The following is a 25,664-nucleotide window of genomic DNA, read 5'->3' as shown; positions in this document are numbered from 1 at the left end:
TCTTATTTACAGTTGCAGCATTGTTTTTTATTTCCATAAGCTTTACAAAATTTGTTCTGTCACTGCTGTATATTCCAAATGTCAAAGTCTGACTCCAAAGCACTTTGAACTGTCATGAAATAGAGAGAATCCTTAAAACCTCCCAAGTCAAACATACTTCACAAAGTCACAAACTAAACAAACAAGAGAGAACTCTGGATTATTGTATGAGGTTTTCTGCAGAAAAAAAACAATTTCTTCATCTCTTTCTTACAGATTGTAACGTAACAGTTTCTGACAAAACTCAAACATGGTAGCTCTCTTTAAGTCACTCCACATTTTTTGGCCAGTTTTCTCCTGTTCTTTTGTCTTTGGGCATCTTTTAAATATCAGCTTTTTAGCTTTACTTTCACATGTTTTTGGAACACAATAATAATCAGTCTGATCAAATCATCTTAAACACTAAGTAGAAGAGAAAAACAATCAAGACTCAGTTTTTTTCTATCTGAATATGTTTATTGATCTTTAAAAAAAGAAATCCATAAACAAAGAATTACAAGAAAATGAAAAGAAAAGATGGATGTCTGGTCATCACCAGCCAGTTCAATGAATGTAATGACAATTTTCTATGGATGTTGAAGATTTAAGCTCGGGCGAACACTTCCACACGTCCACTTTGTTTTTGTTTTGTACCCTGTAAATGCAGATCAGAGCCTGATGTGGCCCAAAAACACACCTTCACAAAGTTAAAATGTGACTTCATGTGGTAAAGAATTCGTTTCTCAATGATTGTTTTTATCATTTCTTCTATGTGCACACCTCATTGCTGTCTCAGATAATGACTAAGGCACTTTCTAGAGAAACGTCTTTCCTTGTTTTCATTTATAAAGCTGCTAATAAGTGGCACACAGTTCACAAAACGGTGCCATTTCTTTTCTTTTTTTGTCACTAACACGAAGAGCATGACACATTCAACCATGTGGGCCGACTGCACTAAAAGCCATTTTATATCATCACATAAAACAACCAAAATCGAAGAAAAAAACATTCGCTATCTATATGTAAATCATGACATTATTTGGGCTTTTGATAAGTGTGGATACAAGAGCAAGACACAATTCATTCTGAGTTAAGCGCAGTGTACACGGTACAAAAAGCATAACATATTCAGCTTCTAAAAGCATTTTTAAAAAAATCATTGGGCTTCTCATAATGACGTTTTTACAATTTCAGTTCATTGTCTGTGACGCGACTTTCTTAAATCACTTATAAAATGCCATAACAGTAATGACAAGTTGTGTTTGTAAAAAGCTGCTGTTACATTAGAGCAGCCGGTGGAGTACAACAGTTTAACAGTATAGTACCATAAGTTAACAGTAGTGTAACAAAGACGCAGCTGTGCAGGAATCAAGTAAATTTCTCTGATGATGAGTTACAATAAGCTCGATGTTCATGAAGAATTCAGCGTCTTCAGCTCGTTGCAACACTAATGCATCCATGATCATTATTACTGTAGATGCAAAAAGCAGGGATTGCATTGTATAACATAAGGATATAATTTCACGATTAAAGTCCCTCCATGCTCAATCCAGCAGAGGGAACCCACACTCCAAATATTATCTGCAGCCATGACAAGGCATTTGCATAGCTCATCTCTACCCTCATGAGATGGACTCTGTACGTACGTTTAGTAATGTCCAGTGCACGTGGGCGGCTGCAGTTTCAGAACATGAAAAAGCATTCAGAGCACCTGGATAACTTCTCTGAGGGTACAGTAATGGTAGAAGGTACAGTGTGTCGGACATGAGTTGTAGCTTTGACGATTGTACAGTATATGGAAATATCTCAAAATGTAAAAATCAAGTTACAAGGAAAGAATCGGCACTGCAGTGAAGATGAAAACCCAAATTTACAGGATAAGTCTGCTTCAAGTACGTTACAGTTCAGTCAGGGACTGTACAAAAATTACTAATCAGTGGAAAGGTAAGATGGTTATGTATTTATTGTTTATTGTTCTAATTTTCTATTTCAATCCATTTCACAAAAATCACCGCCTTACAAAACTAAACTGCAATTTAATTTATGTTTTGAAAGAAATGTTTCCTCCCTAAAGGTAAAACTGAAGGTTCTCCTCTGTTTTCTATGTTGCCACCGTGATGAATCCCATCTCATTTAATATATGACCGCTTGTCAGAAAAGAGGCCACAACAAAGCAGTTAAATACACTGAAAAAGATATGTTGATTAGAGATGCCCAACATAATGCAGAAAAAATATTCTTAAAGCACAACTGACAATGTAATTTAGTTGTACAAGAACATAATACATAGAAGACTGGGCTGATTTAATTTTAGTTTTCACTTATAAGATGTTTTAAATAAATAATATCCATGATAAAAATAGCAATAATTCAAAAAAGTGCACGAGTCTTAAGGTTCATTCTGCCATACATGCAGTGGAGCAGTACTGTCTTTATCTTTGGGGCTTTCTTTTTCTCAATCCAATAAACGAGCAGCAAACAGGGCTGATCTGTTGGAGGAGCACAATGATGTGCATCTTGATAAATAGTTAATATCGACTGACTAAACACTGTCTCTGCAGAAAGTCTGGCAATTTTACCAGCCAAATTTTAAAAAAATCAGCAGCAAAAGTACAGCAAATGTATTGTTAGGCTGCAACATGCAACTTCTCTCTCTCTCTCTCTCTCTCTCTCTCTATATATATATATATATATATATATATAAGCATTCATCACACTGATTCAGCGGCAGTAAAGCAAATCCTGCAAATGAGAATAAGAATTTCTTCCACTAAGTCCAGTAACAATTGGGAATGTCTCAAAGAGCGGCAGGATTATTTTATTTGATATCATTAATAGATGCTAATATGGAGCCAAAATTGCGGAATCATGTGGAAATCTGGATCCATCGAGGATTTTTTTTTGCTTATTCGCCAATGAGCATCTCTGATTCAAACTAATGTAGCACCGGTTTGCAATATGTTATTCCTCTAAATGGCTAGCCACCTAGTACTCAGTAATTTTTGTACAGTCCCTAAAAAAGATAAAAACTTACTTTTGTTTGCATTATGTTAAAAAAAAATGATACTTGCGCTCCGAGTGGAAGCGAGTCGCTTGCGGTTCCTCCACAAGCTCCAGAAAAAGCAGCAGAAAATGATGTGCGTTATCAGCTTGTTGCATTAACTGTATTGCACTCAGGATGACAGTGATGTGTTCAAAACCTTGAAGAACTGACAATCAGCACTTCTTTGAACCCCATTAGCCCATCAACATTCTCACTTTCAGCAATGCAGGTAATTTTGCATCAGCATTTGTAGAGTTTACCCAGTTGTTTTATTTTTTAATAATTTTGAATAGTTTTTAAGGTCAGAAGAGTTTTAAATGAGATCATATTCCTTCCTCTGCTATGGATGAACAGTTCTGGTGTGTGACCTGAACTAAACTGTACTGTGTGTTTACAATATGTGTGTATAAAAGTGTGAAAGGGGGGCACTGATGATAATGCTAACATTTGCACTCTGCTCTGCTCCAGTGCACTAATGCTCATCACCACAGCACCAAACAGCCACCGGGAAAAAAAAAGGCCACACAGTGGAGCAAAGCACTTGACTCCCTCTCGCTCACATTGATCGCATGACTCTCAATATGCAACGCTGACTGACCCAGTATTGAAACCCTGCTTCCTCCACTTTGGTGTGTTTCAACCAGTCTCACATATGTTTGAAATCCACTTAAAAGCTTCCATACGATTAAAAAAAAAAGACTCTCTATTTAGCACACTTTTACAGATGTAAAGCTTCATATTAAGGACACATTAGGTGCTGATGGCTCGTTAACCGAGGGAGGGAGAGAGAGTACAATCTTAAGATGATGGCAAGAGGAGAGGGGATCATATGCACAGTAGCAGACCATGCACCTCCCCCTCGCTAAGTGCTGCAGAGATGCAAGGGAACGTGTGTGTGTGTGTGTGTGTGTGTGTGTGTGTGTGTGTGTGTGTGTGTGTGTGTGTGTGTGTGTGTGTGTGTGTGTGTGTGTGTGTGTGTGTGTGTGTGTGTGTGAGGATCTGTGCATAACACGAGGGGGGGATGGGGAAAAGAAAGTGTGTATATGTGCATGTGAGTGGAGGCAATTCCTACAGTTTAATGATGGCTGCAGATGAAAAAGGACGGGAAATGCATAGGGCTGGCGGTGGAGGTGTAACCCCAGCTGGCCAGGTTTCTGTCTGCCTTGCCAGCACTTCATGCATTATCAGCTGGTAGAAGTTTCCAGGAGGAGGAGGACGGGGGGGGAGATACTAGGACTTGTCATGACAAGATCTGGTATTGTTCCAGTTTTTATATGCAAAGATTAAAGATCCGTCGACGTTAAATCCCCAGGGGATTTATATCTCCTCAGTAAGAAAGCTCCTTTTTTTTAATTCCTAGACTGAGGGGGGAGGTGATGCTGTCAGAATGGCCGCCCATGAGTTGGATTGTCAGCCTGGTGTAGTACAGTGGGACAAGGGGCGTGGCTTCTCCAGGATACCTCCAAGGACGGGAAAATATGCTTCTCTTCACGTGTGCCGCGCTTATGAGGTCCGACAGTGGAGTGCACAATGCACTCCTCGGCAACCGCACCACTGGAGCTCCTCATGCACAGTCTCACACATATACACACACTTGAGTGCACACAAAATTACAAAAAGATCTCTCTCTCTTATGCACACACACACACACACACATACACACACACATAATCCCTCCCCATTTCTCTAAGCCTGGACCAGCCAGCAGCAAGAACAACCATCCATGGCTTTGACCCTGAATCATACATTGAGAGAAAGAGGGGACGTAAAAATAGGACAAGTTGTTACTTTTTGTAGAAAAATAGAGGAATTTCCAGAGGCTGATAAAATGTCTTTGGCACTTCTGAAAACACAGCATACGTAAAGATATTGACACTGAGTATAAAAGGCCAAACTACAAAGCTATGTAGCAATATAAAGATTAAGATAATCCAAGTTCATCCACATATGAGTTTGGCCAGTCCGGGGTGGATTTGAGCCTGGACAGGCCCGTACTCCACCATCTCTCCATCCACAGTGATCATGCCTTGTGGGGTGATGGGCTCCAGCCGCAGGGCCCTCACCTTTTCATACACCAGGTGGGGGCAGCCACAAGCTAAATGGGCGCCTTTCTCCATGGCGAGGAAGAGGCGCAAGAGGGCGGGTCGGGAGATTCCAGCTGTCACATAAAACAAATGAATCACCCCATCGTCTGCCATCGCTCCAGGGACAGTCCACAGGTCTTCAGCCAGGTGGGACTGGTAAATCGCCAGCACCAAGACAAAGTCCTCCTCCTTGACCACCGTCCAGCTCTCTGGGACTGGCTGGTCCAGACCAGGGAGCAGAGAGTCCGCAGGGGCTCCGGTTTTGCTGTCGCTCTGTGTCTCAGGTCTCTTGGTTGTGATAGCGTTGTTGGAAGAGTTGGCGATTGTGTTGTGGTTGGAGTTCGTGCTGTTGCAGTTGTGACGAGAGCTCAGGTTTGGAGAGGCATTGGGGATGAGCTGACAGGGCAGGGAGGAGCAGAGCGAGGGGTGCTGAGGTGTGGAGGGTGGGTGGTTCGATCTGATGCTCCCTTTTGGATGTTTTGGTGCTTCCTTAACAGGTAGGTATGCTAACCTGCCCTGATAAACTCTGAGGGTGGCCAGACGCACCAGAGTGCCCATCAGGAAACGGATAGCTCCAACATGGCGGTACTTCTCACTCTCTATATCGACATCTGCCACAAAGCCCCAGGCTATGGAGAGGAAGGAGAAGAGTCGCTGCCTCGAGGCCAAATGGACTGACACCAGGTCCATGGATCCAACCAGACCTTTGCACAGCATGAAGCCACAGCTCAACAGCAGCTCCTCATTCCACGCTGGAGGCGACCTGAGGGGTTGATACAGAAACCAAGAGTTGAAGCAATAATAGCAGGACACAACATCATATATTACAAGTACAGGAATCAATATATTTATTTACTGTATTTGTATTATTCAAACTATGTTGGACTAACATTGATATTGAAGAGTCTACATTTATATGCCAGCAGCTCTGTCAGACTACACTTGAGCCAACGCCTACATCAGCATGCTAACACACCCACAATCATTGCAAACACTGACAATTAGCATGTACAAACATGTTCCCCATATTTGTTTAGTGTACTAGCATGGTAAAATTTACCAATAAATGCAAAGTAGGACTGATGCTGATGGTTATGTCATTAGCTGTGCAGTTATGTTGTCATAAACCAAAGTTAAGGTGGACATTCATGTGTAAACAGAATTTGATGACAACCTATCAAATAGTCACATTTCACAACTACAAATCAAATCAAATCAAATCAACTTTATTTATATGGCACTTTTCATACAGTAGAGTAACACAAAGTGCCTCACAGAGGATAAAAACAAAAACAACACAATACAAAACACTGTGAGAAACCCGAAACCTTCCACCCCCCACAAATATACACACAGATACACAATCACATATACATTCACACACATACGTAGACATACGAACAGATATACATACCCACACACACAAACATACTAACATACACACACCCACATACACCATCTGTCAGTAAGGAGATATAAAGGAGATATGGCTGGGCACCGAAATCCGAAGTGAGGAAGAAGCTACCTTTGGGGGCCACGCACACCGAGTGGAGTCATGGACCATGACTGCAGGGGCGCCGACACGGACCAAGGACCACCCCAGCCCAGGCAGACAAGAGGCTCCACACGAAGGTGTAAAGCTCTCCAGCTACCCGGGCCAGGGCCATCCATGGGCCAGCACCCCCATCAGTGGACCAGAATCAAATGTCAGTGAAAGCACATAATGTCTGAACATGCAACCATTTTGTTAAAAACAACAACAATAACAGCAACCCTAAAAATATTCATCTCTGACTTAACTGCTTGTTTGATTCAAAAAAATTTGGGCATCCCTGAATGTGCAGCTTACCTTCTAAAATCTTAAAGGTTCTTTAAATGTGAAGTTTTCTGGAATGAAGTACGTTTTAAATGTACTTTCACACCACTCACAAAGATTGCACAAATGTTTTCCATCAAGGTGAAAGGGTGGATGGTGGTGTATTTTTGGGCAAAGACAAAGCAAAACAGTAATCTGTGACATGTTCATGATTTGAAAAGCAATTAAAAGGAATTCCAAAAAGCATGTAAGTGTGATGAGATTAACTTAAAAAAGACATTGACCATGTTGTTCTTATGCAGTGACAGTGGCTCAGGTGGCAGAGGGTGTTGTCCACTAATTGCAAGGTTGGCAGTTCAATCTATCTTCATGTCCTGAAGCGTCTTTGGGCAAGACATTGAACTGGAAGATTCTCCTAATATGAATCTAACACCCTGCATAGCAAAGTCCTTCATGGAACTAGGCAAGGTTAGACCATATACTATATAAAATATGGCCCCAACCATAGCTAGAACTTGGAGAAGAATACAGGTAACAATCACACAGATGGGCCAAAACATTATAATGACTTAGATATGAAGTGAATAATATGGATTAATCTTGCAACAACAGTCACTAGTCGACCTTAGAGATGGGCAAGCAAGACTTGAGCAGCTGTAACCAAACCATTATGGCCAGAAGACTGAGTCAGATCATCACAGGAACAACGAAACTTGGGTGGTCCTGGTCATCAGTGACTGTGTCTATTAACAGGAGACAAACCATGATTTGGTGACAGGATGTTGGAATAAGTCGGATCTGCAGAAGTTTTACAACTTGAAGGATCTTCTGATAAAGTGTTTAAGTTTTGGCGCCGTACCTACAGACCTTGCAGACGTCAGTGGGCTAAGGTAGTTTTGGCGAAGACCCAACAGCTTATTAGGGAGGTAGTCAGAATGTTTTGGCTCACCTGTCTATGTTCCGCTTTGCTTTTTTTGATGTTGTGCCAATAAGCATCCAGCAGATGGAGATGGTACCCTGGACAACTGCTGAGTTGTCCCGTTCCACAGCTGCACTCTCAACTATAATCACTCATAATGTGCGAGTTTTCAAAACCCATTACATCATTCCTCTGAGACTTTCATCAACCTGAAATGACCTCTAGCTGCATGGCAAAACAGTTCCAGTCTCTCCTGCCTCCTGAGGAATGATGTGCCCAGTCAGCCTTGGGTATAATTACACAGAAAGAGATAAATTGTCTTTTTTTTTGGCTGAGGAAGGTTCATCTTTTGCACTGTTAGCCCATGCATTTAAATGACTCATTAACGGATTGACTCACTGTGAGTAGTGGTGGACAGATGCAGCCAGAGCATTGCCGGAGCCACCTGGTAGAATCCCCAGAGGGGTTTGGATGGCCTCTTGCCAATCCTCTCGATCCATCAAACCATTTATCACCTGAATAAACAAGAACAAACACAAAAACAGAATCAGATCATGCTCCTAAACAGGAAGCAGCATCTGTGAATGTGGAAAAGCTCTGATAAAAGATGTTTCTGTGGTAGCTGCAGCTGTTCTGGGTCAGGTATGATACTGCCTGGGAAAGTGAAGGGACCATGACAGAAGATTTATTATTTCTTATGTATAGTACACTGACTTGGGTATTTTTTATGCTGTCTATCATCAGTGTATATGAAGTGAAACCCATCTGAACAAAAATAAGGCTATTAATCGATGACTGTAGATTGTTGTTAATAGAGTCTTGGTTCCTGAGCGTTTGTATGATGTTTGAGAAGAAATTAAATTTTTCACAGGCCTATTATAAGAAGCGCTGAGAATAGAAACAGGGCTGTGGAGGTTGATTTTTGATTGATTGACTGGGTGAAAGTCAAAGTACCTCAAACAGCAGCCCATCTCCAGACATGATAACCAGCGCGTCCCACTGCGACAGGTCAGCCTTCTTCACCAGCTCCCGCGCATGGTTCTGGTGCTCTGCAGGACACAAGACAAAAACCAAAAGATAAAGCAGAAAATGTGACAAAGTGTGTGACAAATTGGTAAACTAAAATACAAGGGCAAGGGCAGAGAAAGAGACACACTCCCTTCATCGCTAGCCTCTGGGGTAGGATCAAGGAGATTAGGCCGAAAAGAGATTCAATTTCCCCTTATCAGGACAGACATATCACATTAGACCATCCAGTGGCCACTCAACAGCTCCAAGGCAGCTTAGCCAGCCTGCAAACATCTGTGACTGACAAATATCTGCATGTGTGTATTCGGTATGTGTGTGTGAGTTGGTTAATGCGCTGGCAGAGCAGTAAGCTATTTGTTCAGCCTAGTTTTATTGGCAGCGTCCTTGAGTGGCGGGTTCCTCTGCAGGGGGTCTCAGTGGGCTCATCCCGCCAGCATTAAAGTCTGCAGCCCTGCCAGCCGAGACTCCCAGTCATGTGGTTGTGCGTTTGTGGATACGGGAAACAGGTTTAAAGAGGGAGCTGGAGGATGGCAGACATAAGTCTAACAAGCCCTGATTTACTGCCACCACGAGGGGAATAGTTCTTGCAGAAGTATCGATCGACACAATGAAAACTTTCCTTTCACTTTACTCAACCTCTACCTGTCCCGGTACGCTCTCCTGGGGCTTCTCCTTCCTGGTGGTTCTCCTCTATATTGCCGCTGTTTGTTTGCTGTTTGCTGGGGAAGGCTGGAGGCGTTGATGCAGTGCTGTGTTGACAGACCGAGGCAGAGGGAGTAACTGCACTGCACGGCTGACTCAGCACTTTGCTCCAGCTGATGCTTTACTTCCCAACCACTTCCTTATTCAGGGGGTCACTGGCAAGCACAAACATCCACCTAAACCCTGGAGACGAGGGTGGTTTATGTTTTTTGACACAATACATAAACCCACGCTAAAAATCTTACAGTTTGCTCCACTTTCCTCTCCTCATGTCACCTACTGCTGCCATCTTCTGAGGTTAGCCCGGGTAAGAATTAAACTTGGTACACTGGATGCTTCATACAGTATGTAAAAGGTACATGCTGACACAAGAGGCGCCTCCATTGGTACTTGTCCTTCCTCAGGCGAAGGCAGTGTGATACAGTCATCAAGGAGCTGCGTGTCGTTTAAATCGGCTCATCGTCACATCTGACTGTATCTGACCACACAGGGCCCTTTACTGACCTATATTCTCCTAACTTCGTTCCTCTTCTGTTCCGTGTCGACGACAGTAATTACTCTGTCTTTTTTCATCACCACCCAGCTGCTGATCTGACCTCCCTTTAAATCTCGGGAGTCCGCACAAAGAGCCTGCATGCACATCAGTACTCTTACCCAAATAAAAAATACAAAAAAAACCCCAGACACAAACACAGCTTCTCTCTTCTTCCTCTGCCTTTGCTGTCATGATACATCTCACTTTGAGCTGCAGCCGAGATTCAACCGTGCGCTTTCAAGCTGATACTGGAAGCCACAGCCAATTCTTACCTGTCAAAATGGAGATTCTGTCAAACAGGGTTGGGGTGGAAGGAGGGAGAATGTTAAAGACTGCATTTCAGATGGGAATCACAGAGTATCTCACAATATGATACTCTCTGTTGTTCACATTTGCAACTTACATTCTCCTTTTCTGTACTTTATATCTTAACCGTATCATATATGATGCAAAAGTTTTTTGTTTTTTTTTGCTCACTTTTAGTTTGAGGAAGGAGGTCGGTTTGACTTTGGAAGCTTGACAGAGAAGGCCTTATCTGGACGTTCTCACGGATTTAAATCAAAGAGCCAGTTTCAGGGAGGAAGAAAGTCAGATAGGTCCACATATGTTATTCTGTGAAGCCAAAGTTTGCCTTGAAAAAAGATCTATCAAAAGGAATCAGTAAAACCCAGAAAGGCTGACCCCCATGGTTTTTCCTGCTGAGAAGAGGATGAGAAGCAAAATTTCTTTAAAACATGGACTAAAATTTATGCCTTCTGCTCCTGCTCTTCAGATGACAGGTGTATGTTTTCTTTTGGTTTTGAAAAGAATTCACTGTAGTGAACACTTTCACCTTGTGATCTCACTTTTGCAATATTTCCACAGCATTATTAAGATAAGCTGCTCACAAATAGGACGGTACATGATATTCTGAGATACTCTATACATGGCATTATTGTTATTATTCAATATATATGTGTGCGTGTGTGTGTGTGTGTGTGTGTGTGTGCGCGCGCAGCTAACAACATAATGTATCTGTAATAGCCCTAAATCGGGTGATAAAGCTCACAGGTCGATACATCTGCCATGCTTTTAATAATGTGCAGTTGAATTAATTAGGTCCCCTCCTGTCTGTTCTTCTGTCTGTGAGTTTTTTCTATGCATCTGCAGTTTTGTTCACTTTATTCATTTGGTAAGCACCAACACAAGCAGTCCTGAAGGATGGATGTTAGAAAAAAGTAATTAAAAAAAAAAACTAGACAAGCCCTCAGTAGATGGCAGAACCACGCCCATGCATGGTGCTCTTTATCAATTTTGATCATCCTACGTATATCCCTTCCTATACAAATGATGCAATATGCATGAAATGTGCTAAGTGACCCCTGTGACCTTCACCTTGATCTGCTGACCTCTAACTCCACAACTGAGCAGGGGACCTTAGACCGATCTTCAGTGCCAAGTCTGATCATCCTGACTTCAGCACTTGCAGAGATATCTGAACGGACATACACACATATACATACTTACCCAGCCAGCCAGCCAGACACCGAAGCGAATGCAGCAACCTCGATGACGTACACGTCAGGCGTGGTTAACTATATTTTGCATCAATACACTACCAGTCAAAAGTTTGGACACACCTGCTCATTCAATGCTTTTTTTTAATTTGTATTATTTCTACATTGTAGATTAATACTGTAAATGAACACTTTTTTGTTTATAACATAATTCCATATGTATTTTTTATATAGTTTCTATGGCTTCAGTATTAATCTACAATGTGTAAAATAAATAAATAAAAACCATTGAATAATGAGGTGTGTCCAAGGTTTTGAGTGGTAGCGTATATCAATAATGTATCATAAGAGAAAGCAATATAATATCATGCCGTGTCTGTATTTTGTTCCAGCCCTGATGTGCATGAGCTTACTTTTGTTTTCAGATCTTTTGGTATTTAAACCTTTCCCTTTTTTTCCCCAGCAGCTCCTTGGTATTCAGAGCGAGGTCACTGAGAGTCTCTGATGACAGCCACTAACACAACGTTGTTTAAGGTCACAAAAAGGCACCAGCAACTCATCCAGAATGTGGAGCAGCTGGGACGGCTGAAATGAGAATTTAATGTGTACACGTGCTCGAGTGCCTGCAGATGTGCGTACGTGCACACGCTCGCGTTGGCTGTGAACTCGTTGCCTTGTGAATTACGATCACATAAACAATGTATAATTCCTGCTGAGATTGAAAGTTGGTGCAGAGGGTAGTTACGCCAGCTTCAATGTGTGTGTCTATGTGTGAGTATTTGGCAAAATGAGCTAGTAGTTCGATTGATCTTCCCATGATGGGGTCAAAGCTTTAATCTCTGCTGCATATGAAGGTGACCTTGGGGAAAGCGTTTGTTAAACACATGAAAAAAACATGTTTATGAGTGAATACTGACCTGTGAGGACAAGCGTGTAGGGAACAGATGCCTCCGTCAGCATGCCCTGTATGTGGCCTGTAAAGAGCTGCAGAGCCTGTCCACGCCCACTGTGAGGATTCACCAGAATCATGGTTCTGCACGGCCGACGCACCTCTGAATACACCACACCTAAGACAGACAGACAGACAGAGAGGTGGAGATACATGTGAGTGAAGACAGAAACAAGTGTTTGACACTAACATGTCTATGTCCCCCGCCGCACTGTTTAACAGATGTTATTGGAAAAAAATGTTAGTAAAAACAGACAATGAGTGAGTGAGTGAGTTGTTGTTTAACGCAGTTTTGGCAGTATTTGAGCCATTAACAGCAGGTATAACAGACAATGAATAATGAAAATCAACAACAAGAATGAAGAAACAAATAACAGAATTAACCTGAAAACAACTCGTGAAAGGTTTTATTATTTTAGAAAACACATGGCCTTAAGGCAGAATTCATATGAAACACAAGGATTTCAAAGTCAAAGTCAACAAACGCTCGGTGTGACCTTGAAAATTATGCGAAGGTCACCCAAATCGAGTGGTGTCGGGGGATCATCCTAATACATGTTGACATCAAGTTTGAAGAAGATCCGACAATTCCGTCGTGAGATATCGCGTAGACTGAAAGTGAAAATTGACAAAAGCTCCTTGTGACCTTGAAAACTGTGCGAAGGTCACCCAAATCGACTGGCGCCGGGGGATCATCCTAATACATGTTGACATCAAATTTGAGGAAGAGCCAACAATTCCTTCGTGAGATATCGCGCAGACAAGGATTTCAAAGTCAAAGTCAACTAACGCTCTGTGTGACCTTGAAAATTATGCGAAGGTCACCCAAATTGACTGGTGTCGGGGGATCATCCTAATACATGTTGACATCAAGTTTGAAGAAGATCCGACAATTCCTTCATGAGATATCGCGCAGACAAGGATCGGGACGTACGGACGTACGTACGGACAGACGGACGGACGGAGGTGAATACTAGGTCCCCCACTTCTCGCGTGACAGGGCTTGGTATCGCGACAATAAAGCAAGAACAAGAGCAGCATTTTAAAGAATGTATAAGGAGTGGCTCCTCCCTCGGGGTCTTTGTGGCACATAGATGCACTGTAAGAAAAAAAACATGAAACAGGGAAGTTATCGGCTGTGAGAGCATTCGGGCAGACAACGCTTAATTTTAATGTGACATGCTTCTTTCTTCAAAGAGAGAGGGCGTACAGATGCTTCTCATTCGGGATCTTACCAATTATTAATAGACGTTTGTGACATCTTCTCATCCCTGTGAGAAAAACCCTCATGTTGCTTCTGTCTTTCAGGGGAAGGCAGGTTAATGGAAGAGCGGAAATTCATTACCCCTTGGTCTGCAGGATTTGAACTTTTTGCTCAAGGGCATTTTCACAGGATGGATGCTTTTCATTTTCAAAGGTCTTAATACGGATGATCATTTTTATAATTATAACGTTAAAGGAAAACAATTGAGGGATACTGCTAATGGCCAAAAAAGCAACAAACCATTGATATTAGGAGAGAAAAACATTCAAATTCGACCTTGTGGATTAAAAATGTTTATATTTTCTAACCCACACTAGACCACAGGGGAAATATTTAGTGAAACAATTGTACAAACATATGGATGATCGAGCATTGTAGTGTTTACACGTCAAAATGTCATCCAGTAAGACACTGAGCCTCCAGATTGCTCTCGGTCTGACTGTAAATCTCTATCCATGTATGACATACTGCCTAATGATTGTTATATAATGTAATGTAGATGAAATAATCTCATTGCATCAGTAAGGCAATTGCAGGATTTACCATAATGAAGAATGAGTTATACGTCCGTACAGTTCCCATTGGAACTATATACCAGACATTTATATATTCGCTGGCTGCATGATTTGCAGCATTTAGAGTGAATTTTGGAGAGAAGCTTCCTCCTCTGGAGGTGGATTTTGCAGCAGATGCCCTTGTCCTTATAAGCAGACACAGACTCGCCAGAGACCATATCAAATGAATCAGAAAGGACAGCAAATCGTTCCATTTTGGGGGTTTGGACGGCAGAAACTTCAGTATCAATTTCTGTCATAAATATTAGGCTGCAGATGATGCTGACTTTGGTATGAGGCAGACAGAATTTCTAGCAGGAATAAAATGTGATGGATGTTTAAACTGAACCTCTTAATTTATTCAATCAATTCCTCTCTCTAGATATCTGTCACCGTGAAGCTTTAGTGTTGACAAAGCAAGCGCTGTAGGCATCCTTGTTTTGTCTCACTAACATGGACTTTTTCCTCTCGCCGGTTCGCAGCCTCCGTTTCCATCACTTTGACCTGCGCAGCGCCGCTGTCCTCGCTGCCACCCTCCACTTCATCTAGGCTGTGATGATGTGACACAGCAGAGATACAAAAATATCTCAAAGACAGGGGTGTGAACCCGCCAGGAAGAGTGAGGCGAGAGTGCAAAAACACACAGGCACATGCCAAACTCTGCCTCCATTCACCCACACAGGGTTACCATTGTTTTTTACTTGTATCTGAGCACAATGTGGCTTTCAGACACAAAAGGTCCTCGCTACACTTCCAGAATACAGTGGAAACTGGCTTCTGACAATAAAACAGCTTTAGAATCAGGTTTTGCACTCAAGTGTGCTGAGCTGAATAACATCCCCTTAAAAAACCCACAGATACCCTTGAAAAGGTCAAAGCTGAAATCTGGGTTGCTTAAAAACAAACACCTTTGGCATTTCGGACACTGGAGCAGGCTGAGTGACCCCTAAATTATAAAAACGGAGGAGGCGGGGTAATTTTCTTGCCTCTGAACTAGTTCTCCACGCATCCATTTTTTTGAGTGAATAATGAATAATGAGGTGAAAAAAGACACAGTAGTTCAGAATCATGCAGCAAATTCAAACACATGCAGTTTTATTGTGACATGAACTTACTTGTCATGCAAGACAATACTTATTCATTAGGTTGCATTAAATACCTCAGAAAACAAGAATTCTGGTGAATTCTCCACCTCAGATTATTATATGTTGTTAGCATTAAGATAATGTAATGTAATCTAGTGTAAATAATACACAAGCCATGCAAGTGGGCTAAACACAAACTTGTTAAAATACCAGAAATAATGTTAACATAGACTAAACAAAAGATAAAGCTGAGTCTGACTGGGGTGTGATCAGCTGTGCAGATGTTTTGTCTACAACCAAAGTAGTGTATAGATTTCAATTTTGAATTGAAAATATGACATGACAGAAGAAACAGCAGTTCAGTATCATGCAGCTAATTAAAACACATGTACTTTTACTGTGGCATGAACTCACTTGGAGGGAACATGAACTCACAAGGGAATACTTATTAATTATGCTGCATTAAATAACTTAGAGAACAAGAATTCTGTCAAATTCCCCACCACAGATTGTTATATGTAAGACAATGTAATGTGATCTAATGTAAAGAATACACAAGTCATGCAAGTAACTCTTTGAGCTAAATACAAACCTAAACATGTTAAAATACTGCAACAATGCTAACATGGACTAAACAAAAGCTAAAGCTGAGTCTGATTTGGGTGTTATTAGTTGTGTAGACATTTGATCTATAGCCAAAGTAATGGATGGATTTAAATTCTGAATTGAAAATAGTACGACATGAAAAAAGAAGGGACTGCCATGGTGGTCATCCTTAACTTAATGGCAATCTATTCAAAAACTGTTGAGATATTTAATTTACAGTGTCTTGTGAAAGTATTCGGCCCCCTTGAACTTTTCAACCTTTCGCCACATTTCAGGCTTCAAACATAAAGATACAAAATTCTAATTTTTTGTCAAGAATCAACAACAAGTGGGACACAATCGTGAAGTGGAACGAAATTTATTGGATATTTTATACTTTAACAAATAAAAACCTGAAAAGTGGGGCGTGCAATATTATTCGGCCCCCTTGCATTAATACTTTGTAGCGCCACCTTTTGCTGCAATTACAGCTGCAAGTCACTTGGGGTATGTCTCTATCAGTTTTGCACATCGAGAGACTGAAATTCTTGCCCATTCTTCCTTGCAAAACAGCTCGAGCTCAGTGAGGTTGGATGGAGAGTGTTTGTGAACAGCAGTCTTCAGCTCTGCCCACAGATTCTCCATTGGATTCAGGTCTGGACTTTGACTTGGCCATTCTAACACCTGGATACGTTTATTTGTGAACCATTCCATGGTAGATTTGGCTTTATGTTTTGGATCATTGTCCTGTTGGAAGATAAATCTCCGTCCCAGTCTCAGGTCTTTTGCAGACTCCAACAGGTTTTCTTCCAGAATGCTCCTGTATTTGGCTCCATTCATCTTCCCATCAATTTTAACCATCTTCTCTGTCCCTGCTGAAGAAAAGCAGGCCCAAACCATGAGGCTGCCACCACCATGTTTGACAGTGGGGATGGTGTGTTCAGGGTGATGAGCTGTGTTGCTTTTACGCCAAACATATCGTTTTGCATTGTGGCCAAAAAGTTCCATTTTGGTTTCATCTGACCAGAGCACCTTCTTCCACATGTTTGGTGTGTCTCCCAGGTGGCTTGTGGCAAACTTCAAACGAGACTTTTTATGGATATCTTTGAGAAATGGCTTTCTTCTTGCCACTCTTCCATAAAGGCCAGATTTGTGCAGTGTACAACTGATTGTGGTCCTATGGACAGACTCTCCCACCTCAGCTGTAGATCTCTGCAGTTCATCCAGAGTGATCATGGGCCTCTTGGCTGCATCTCTGATCAGTCTTCTCCTTGTTCAAGGTGAAAGTTTAGAGGGACGGCCGGGTCTTGGTAGATTTGCAGTGGTCTGATACTCCTTCCATTTCAATATGATTGCTTGCACAGTGCTCCTTGAGATGTTTAAAGCTTGGGAAATCTTTTTGTATCCAAATCCAGCTTTAAACTTCTCCACAACAGTATCTCGGACCTGCCTGGTGTGTTCCATGGTCTTCATGATGCTCTCTGCACTTTAAACAGAACCCTGAGACTATCACAGAGCAGGTGCATTTATACGGAGACTTGATTACACACAGGTGGATTCTATTTATCATCATCAGTCATTTAGGACAACATTGGATCATTCAGAGATCCTCACTGAACTTCTGGAGTGAGTTTGCTGCACTGAAAGTAAAGGGGCCGAATAATATTGCACACCCCACTTTTCAGTTTTTTATTTGTTAAAAAAGTATAAAATATCCAATAAATTTCATTCCACTTCACGATTGTGTCCCAATTGTTGTTGATTCTTGACAAAAAAATAAAATTTTATATCTTTATCTTTGAAGCCTGAAATGTGGCGAAAGGTTGAAAAGTTCAAGGGGGGCCGAATACTTTCACAAGGCACTGTAAAACCACAAATATCGACTTCATGGTGGTGCTAGAATCACATGATCACCAAAATATATGTTTCGTCCTCTTGGGACCATAAATGTCTCTACTGAACTTTATAATGATCCAACTAACAGCAACAGAGTGAGCTGCTGAGTGTCGTGGCTTCAGAAATCGCCAGCTTCGCAATACCTGACTCCGAACTCAAGATTAATCCAAAAATGAGGAAAGTGGTGGCGTGAGAATGAGCTAAGAAGGACCCTGCACACATCTCTGGATCATGAACTGTCTTTTGATGGAACCTACCCGTCACTCAGAGTGGCCATACCTTTAAATATGCATAACTTTAGTCCTTAATACAATTTAAATGGGTGAGTTACATAAAAATGAACCTCCATACAGTTGAACATGGCCAAGGAAATTAACTATAGGCATCAAAATCATTTTTCACACCAGGCTGTAAACATTTGTATTTCGGCTGTAACACTGGTGACTTAAACATTGGGGTGTAAGAGGATTGATGTATGTTTCGAGGCCACCTCTAATGGTAATTTAAGGAACTGAAGTGTTTTTGTATTAAAAGCATTCTTCAGCACTGCTTGCTTGTTGTACTCAACTTATGGTCTGCGGATAGCAATATTCACTTAAAAGAAAGATGAGTTAGGGGCCTTGTAATGTTTATTTCTTTAATCTGGTAATTATTACTGTTTGTTCCCTAACTGGCCATGGACTCCCACCCACCCCAAGAAAATCAAATTGAGTATCACAGTCCTCGAGTAACATGCTGCGAATGTGATTGAAATCAGGGTCAGTGTTGAATGCATTCACATAGTAAGTTATACAAACAAAACAGTAATAATACAGCTCTGTAATACATCCTGGCCTCATTAAGTGATTGAGAGATGGTTTTTAATTTAGTCTATCCAAAGTGATAATAAATGAGGTGGACAATATTTTAAAAACCACATCTCCACATAGTGCAATAAATTCCAACAGCACTGCGATCATACAAGTAAAACAAAAATGACCTATTTGCACAGTTGTAACTAAAATGGCACATTCCAGCCTTCATGAAAACGGGATTTAATGCAGTCGACCTGACAAACTGCCCACAACATCTGAAAAAATGACACATTTTGTTTCAAGATGTAAAAGAATACATGCTATCAAATTTGTTTATGCTCATTACTCCGCAAAGGAACATGGCAAAGTTATGTGATGATTGCCGTTGGTTTGTCTGTTTGTTTGTCTGTCTGTCCGTTTACAACATCACTCAAAAATGGACTAACTGATTTGGATGAAATTTTCAGGGAAGGTCGGAAATGACACAACGACCAAGTGATTAGATTTTGGCAGTGATGCAGCTTATTGTCTGGATCCACGGACTTGTTAAAGATTTCTGTATCATTGTGAGATAGTGGCATGATGTCAATAAAATTATGACTACAAGTGAACACTACGTCAGCTGCCTGCTGACGATCGCATGGTTGCGATCCTACTACAAATCGTCCACAAATTTTTTAAAGATTTCATCCATAGGAAATCATATAACAACTGAGCAGCCTTGGTGAAGTATTGTGCTCTCTGAGTGCTTTTCTTTTTCTTTTTTTTGTTATTAAAGTTTTTATTTATTCATACACACAAAAACAAACTCCAAAACAAAACAAACATTGACACCAAGAACCGACAGTCTTTACAGTATAGAACCATCTATACATACAAAGACCCTCTGTAAATCAACATTTCCCCTCAAACCACCAAAATATGCATTCATCAACACTGTGTCAACAGTTTTTCCATTTGCCCTGCCTACAAGAAAATACGTTCCCAGGCCCTCCTAAAATGGTCCTCTTCATTGTTAATTCTAGCCAACATACATTCATAAGATGCAACTTCTGACATCATTTCCATCCATTTTTTAATATCTGGGGCGGCTGTACTCTTCCATACCCTGAGAATTGTTCGAGCAGCTGTAACCATCCCAACTTTTAAGACCCCCCGTTCATATTTAGATATATTTGGCATTTCTGTTTGGTCCCCTAACAAACACAGTCTTGGTGAAACCGGTACCAGCACACCAAACCATCTACTCATATGTTCCAGTACTGTCTTCCAAAACGGGTACACTAGCTTACATCCCCAAATCACATGTAAAAATGTCCCTGTTTCGCTCTGACATTTCCAACAGAAATTATTCCCTATCAAGCCCATTCCATATAGTTTCGAAGGTGTGAAATAAAATCTATGAATTATCTTGTACTGAATAAATTTCCCCCTCGCCTCTCTCATGTGTTTCCCTGTATTTGACAAGATATGCAACCATTCCTCCTCACTCAGATCACACCCTAGGTCTTTCTGCCAAATGATCCTCAGGTTTTTACATGTATTTTTTAGTAAACCATTAAATGTCTTATAGAATATGGCTGCTCTGTGTGTTATACTGGGTAGGTCCAAAACTTCCATCAGTGTAGTCTTTTTGTGATTAAATTGACCCTTTATAATATAGTCTCTCATTTGCAGATATTTCCAAAAATTACCTTTATAATCCAGATTATATTTTTGCATCACCTCAGCCCATGACATGAACACTCCATCTACATACAGGTCACTCAATTTGCGTATCCCTCTTACAAGCTATTGATTCCAGTAGACAGATTTCCTCCCAATACGTATGTGAGTGCTTTTCTTGTTTATTTTGTGCTGTTTGTTATATGTTGAGGTTACAAGCAGAAAAAATGCATCTATTTGCACTATGATGCAGCACATAGCACACACAGGCCATAGTTTTAATGATTTTTCCATCTCTATCGTTTTTCAGTTTACCAATACCAAGCCCTGTCACTGGAAACAATTTCTTCCCACACATTCCTCCTGACCGGTGGTGTTTGTGTGAGAGTGTGTGTGTGTGTGCAGCCTGTGTGCTGTGTGTGATAGAGTCAGTGTGAGATGTGAAGTCTGATACCTGCAGGCGAATCCTGCCCATCACACCGGCAAGCAAACTTTAGGCTGCAGTGTGTGTATTTCACAGTTACAAGTGGGAAAACGCACACACAGGCGGCGAGACGACAGGCAGACGGCGGGATATGACAATGTGTCAGCGCTAACAAGTGCTGCGATGACAGAGCTGATTTACCATCTTATTGCCACAAGTGAATCACTATGCAAATGCTTTCAAAAGAGGCATTCAATGCACAGTCAGTATCCCATCTTGCAGCAGAAGCACAGGTCGGATTTGTTAAAACATGACATAAAAATAATTTGAAAAAAGACTCTTGAAGCAGGAACAAATATGCGGGATATTTAGTTAAAGCATTCTCGTTCAAGAGCAGCACTATATTCAGAATGCAAACAAGCTGCATTCCGAGGCCGGGTGAGTGTTTACTGGGGAGGAGGGGAAGGAAAAGCAGGGAGTATAAACACCACTGCCCACTGAGGTAGCATCAGACGGTGGGGGGAGAGAGGGGAGAGAGGGGAGGGTGGGGCGCTGACAGGCCATCACAGCCGTGTGTCACAGACCAGAAGATGAAAGCTCCGGGGGGACCGAGATGCTGGCCAGGGTGAGAGGTCGACTGGTGACGCATTTTAACTCATGGCTGCAGCTCAGCCTCGGGGGAGATCACACTCTGACAGACACACCTGACCCTGAGGCTGTCAAAAACTGGTCTGTGGGAGCCGAACATACCACAACTCTTCCCCCTTTTTTTGCACAACTTGTTACCCGGGCACATGCACATCTCACACTTGCACTAGATCTGCTTATTTGCACATCTTTTACTGGGTCAGACACAGACCCAGATTTTGGGAGAAATCAAAACAATCCTCAATGCCACTGTAACAGAAACTGGATCAAAAATAGGATACGCTGTGATGTACAAATGTGTAAATGTTTAATCTTCAACCAGCAGAAAAAGGATACAGCCAATAGCAAAAGAAAAAAAGTAGGCAGCCACTCGCAAGAAAAGTCAAATCAAGTAACCATCATCTCTTTGCTCTGCATGCAATCTCACTGTGGATCTTGGAAGCAGCAGGACTGTATCATAGCGCTTCATTATTTACAGCTCATTCATTCCAATGAACCCGTCAGTGAGGATATGAGACTAGATTTCAGCATACAAACTAAATTAGGAGGGCTACATCCTCACTGTAAACGACACCTGCACATATTTCATTTCATGCTTAATCACTTTTTCCTGCGTCACCATGATAGCTCTCCACCTAAATACCAATCTTATGCAGCAATTGCACTTTTAATCCAACCTTTCCATCTGCAATCCCAGATGAGATGGCATGCAATTAACTTAGGAGGGGTAAACACACAGCGAGGGATTAGTGAATCACACTGACTTTCATACATCCTCTATGACAAGACAGTAAAGCGGCCGCATTTATTAGCACAACATTACTCATTTAAAGCACATAATATATTCCGTTAAATGCTGTATTATTGGCTTTTGCCTGGATCTGGGATGCTAAAACAAGCTTATAAATTAATGATATGAATACATTGTTGCTGAGATGCTGTTCAAAGGGCACAAAAATGTGGAGTGAGAGTCTACCAGTTCATTAGTATGTGTGGCTGAATTTCAGCCCCTTCCTCAAGCTCTTTCATGAGTCCAGTGAGGGGGAATGACAGGTAGGCCGCCCAGTTACCTCTCAGGTTACCATCTGCCTGCCATAAAGACCTGAAAGTCAGAGCCCTGCTGGCTGCAGACCAGAGGGAGGCTGGATGTTGGGTCTCTCTCCCTTTGTTTGCCGTGTACACCTGGAGGCAGCTACCAGGAGGGCGACCTCATTCCTCATCCCCACTGCTAAAACTTGCCTCCATCTTTGGCAGCCAACATTCCAAATTAGTCACTGCCAAATCAAATATCCGCTTCTCCCTTCAACGCACTGACTGCTCAAGAATGCATGACTTGCTTTATATTTTAAGCAGTTAAATATTTCTGTATGAAACAGCGGATATTACCTGACCTGACATACACAGAGGAGCCGGGGTTTTGCAACTAGAATCCTCATTCTGCTTTGTCTCAGCAAGTATTTGTCCCCAGATGAGTGGCAATTAGTCGCACAAACACTTCTCATTTTGTGTTCGTGTTAATCACTCTGTCACTGTATACCAGGATAGAAGCTAATGAGACTGGAAGACAAAGGAATTTGAGGACAGTTTGCATTTTAAACAGAGCGAGACATGATGAGACCTAATTAGACGAGGCTGCCGCGAAGCCGGATGAAAAACAGACGCTGTTTTGATGTGATGCTTCCACCCATCAACAATAAACTCACAGTGGGAATTTACTGAGCAGAAATAATGAAGCCTGAGCAGCAGCTACAGTCTGCTGACAGAGGATCAGTTGAAAAATCTAAGTACTTAAGTGATCATTTTCAGCAGTGTGTGTGTGTGTGTGTGTGTGTGTGTGTGTGTGTGTGTGTGTGGACTTTTAACAGGCTGCACATCCAGGATCATCACTGATGTGTATGAATGAGAGCTGCTGTTGGCAGGCAGCTCACCTTTTGCCTCTCACAGCAGGTAGAGCAGGTTACTGAGAGCAGATGGAATGTGTCTCCTTCTCTGCCAAACCTGTTTCTGCCGTTAAGAGGATGTAGACTGCTATTGAGGGATCATATATCAGCCTCTTTATGCAGGTTGGCAACTTTAAAGCTCAGTTTGCAAGACTTTTGTCACATAAAGTTAAAAGTGCGACTCCATCCAGAGCCTTTCTGAAGACTTTTAACATTAAAATCGTGTGTCTCATTTTGCTACACAGGCCCATATTGATCTGCATATAAAGTTGGATTTACAGTTTCATGCGTTCGCTCCATGTGTTCCCTGCTGTGCTCACCGTCTCTCCGGGGCGCCTGCAGCACCGAGGCATCCCTGATGGCATGAGCCCACCTCTCAGCCTCCTGGAGGTTCTGGAGCGGGTCCTGGACCAGCGCGACCCGAAAGCACTGCTCCACTCTCTGCCGGGTCACTCCTGCGCTCATCCAGCGCCTCTTGAACGGGTAGAAATAGACAGTGAAGTACGCGCCGACGTCCGCGCTGTCCGGCCCTCTGTACGCACGGCAGCCGATACAGTCAGTCAAGTTAAAAACCACCTTAGTCCGGCCGGGTGACGAGGAGATCCTCTGGATGGTCAGGGCGCTCTCCGTTAAGCTCACCGAGTACCGGACCCTGTCGTTGAGCGTGTCGGTGAACTCCCCGTACAACACGCCCACGAACCCGTTCCGCTGGCGGGATGGGTCCGGATCAGAGGCGCCTTTCTCCATCCCGGACGGAGAGTGCGACGCGTCCCGGAGGCCGGTGTGCGGATGGCGGTGCGGCGCAGACTGTAAACCGAGCAGCCTGCTGTGGGACCCTTTAAGCGGAACAACGGGAGCTTGGCTGGTTCAGAGTCTCTCCCTAGTGACTGGAAGAGGAACGGCAGTGATGGAGCAGGAGGAGACCGTCCAGCAACCTGCGTCTTTTGGAAACACTTTCTGCGTTTGTCTTTATGCACTCTGAAAAGTAATTCGACGGACTTATTCCCACCTCTTAACTAAATGCAAGGCGGCAAGAAAAAAATGTATAATTTAGAATTACATAGATTGGAATTTGTTTATTTCCATGGCACAGTCCACAACGAAATTACGCAACAACCTTGTCAGCGCATTTACGCCATCAACAGAATTAAAAAGTAGAAAAAGAATTCTGAATATATAGAAATACAGGAAAAATATTCTATGTTCAAGTGTAATTTATGATAATATTGATATATCTTATTGTGGTAGGGATACCTTATTTAGTGTATTAAGATCACTATAAAAACCGTAATGTAGCTGATGTTACACTTCTGAATATTGCGCACTGTTGAACATAAAAATGGTGTATAGTAGAGCAACATGTTCATACAAGGTGAAATATAAAATATATATGGGAAAAAAATTTCATAAGTGTGTATATGTACAGATTCAGTGTATGCCCTGCACATAAATAGAAAGTATATAGAATAAAACTTGCAAGAACGTTTACATATAAAAGTAATTTATTGACTGAGATCACCTTCTATGGGTTGGATTGACACAACAATGCCTGTAATTGCATCAATTTGATAATGTGAGTAATGTAAACTCAAATTTCCTTGTTCGTGTAAAACTAGATTAAAATTGAGGTAACTAAATGAAATGGGCTGGATAACTAAACCAATCGTTTTCTTCCTCTTGAGGTCAGGATTTTAAGTCCCCTCACCCACTTAACATGACACCTTTCAAATCTTTGAATATGTTTGGTTCTCCATGTATCCTGCTATAGAGTTTAAATTTTTTAATTAGTTAGGTAATTTGTTAGAGTATATAATACTGTAGCTGTATGACCTGTATGATCATTTGTTAAACGTGATTTAACAACTAACTTGACAATATTATGATTTGTAAAATTTTGAATTTGGGACTGACACTTTTATGTAAGTAGTTACTTTTGTATACTGGCATTGCTAATGTTTTTATGTAGCTGTGCAGAAGGATAAGCAGGCAGTCCAACGAATGAATGAATGAATGAATGAATGTGCTTTTTGCAACCACCTTAAAGATTAATCATATTATCTAATTTCAACTAGTTCTTCTAGATATTTAAACCGTTTTGTTACTGTTCAATAATTATATATGTACATTCAACTTAAGTATACAGTAAATTAAATAAAATGTTTATAATTCGAACATTATTAGCCACACCTAGTTTCAAATCACGTGACCTGTGACGTTT

At 41.7% G+C, this 25,664-nt stretch overlaps 1 protein-coding gene across 1 annotated transcript; it reads right to left on the bottom strand.

Annotated features, from left to right (window-relative positions):
* Nucleotides 1-473: 473 nt before the first annotated feature.
* LOC110961476 (sphingosine kinase 1-like) lies at nucleotides 474-25,560 on the bottom strand. Its single transcript, XM_022209108.2, has 5 exons — nucleotides 23,767-25,560; nucleotides 12,560-12,709; nucleotides 8,835-8,929; nucleotides 8,280-8,395; nucleotides 474-5,908 (listed from the first exon to the last, which is right to left on the bottom strand). Exons 1-5 carry the CDS (start codon nucleotides 24,191-24,193, stop codon nucleotides 4,999-5,001), a joined length of 1,698 nt encoding a protein of 565 aa, XP_022064800.1. The 5' UTR covers nucleotides 24,194-25,560; the 3' UTR covers nucleotides 474-4,998.
* Between the last annotated feature and the right edge of the window lie 104 nt (nucleotides 25,561-25,664).

Source organism: Acanthochromis polyacanthus, chromosome 21 (genome assembly GCF_021347895.1).
Source record: "Acanthochromis polyacanthus isolate Apoly-LR-REF ecotype Palm Island chromosome 21, KAUST_Apoly_ChrSc, whole genome shotgun sequence".
In the NCBI taxonomy this organism is placed as follows: domain Eukaryota; kingdom Metazoa; phylum Chordata; class Actinopteri; family Pomacentridae; genus Acanthochromis; species Acanthochromis polyacanthus.
Note: the sequence above shows the minus strand (reverse complement) of the source record. Positions and strands in the feature narration are given on the sequence as shown.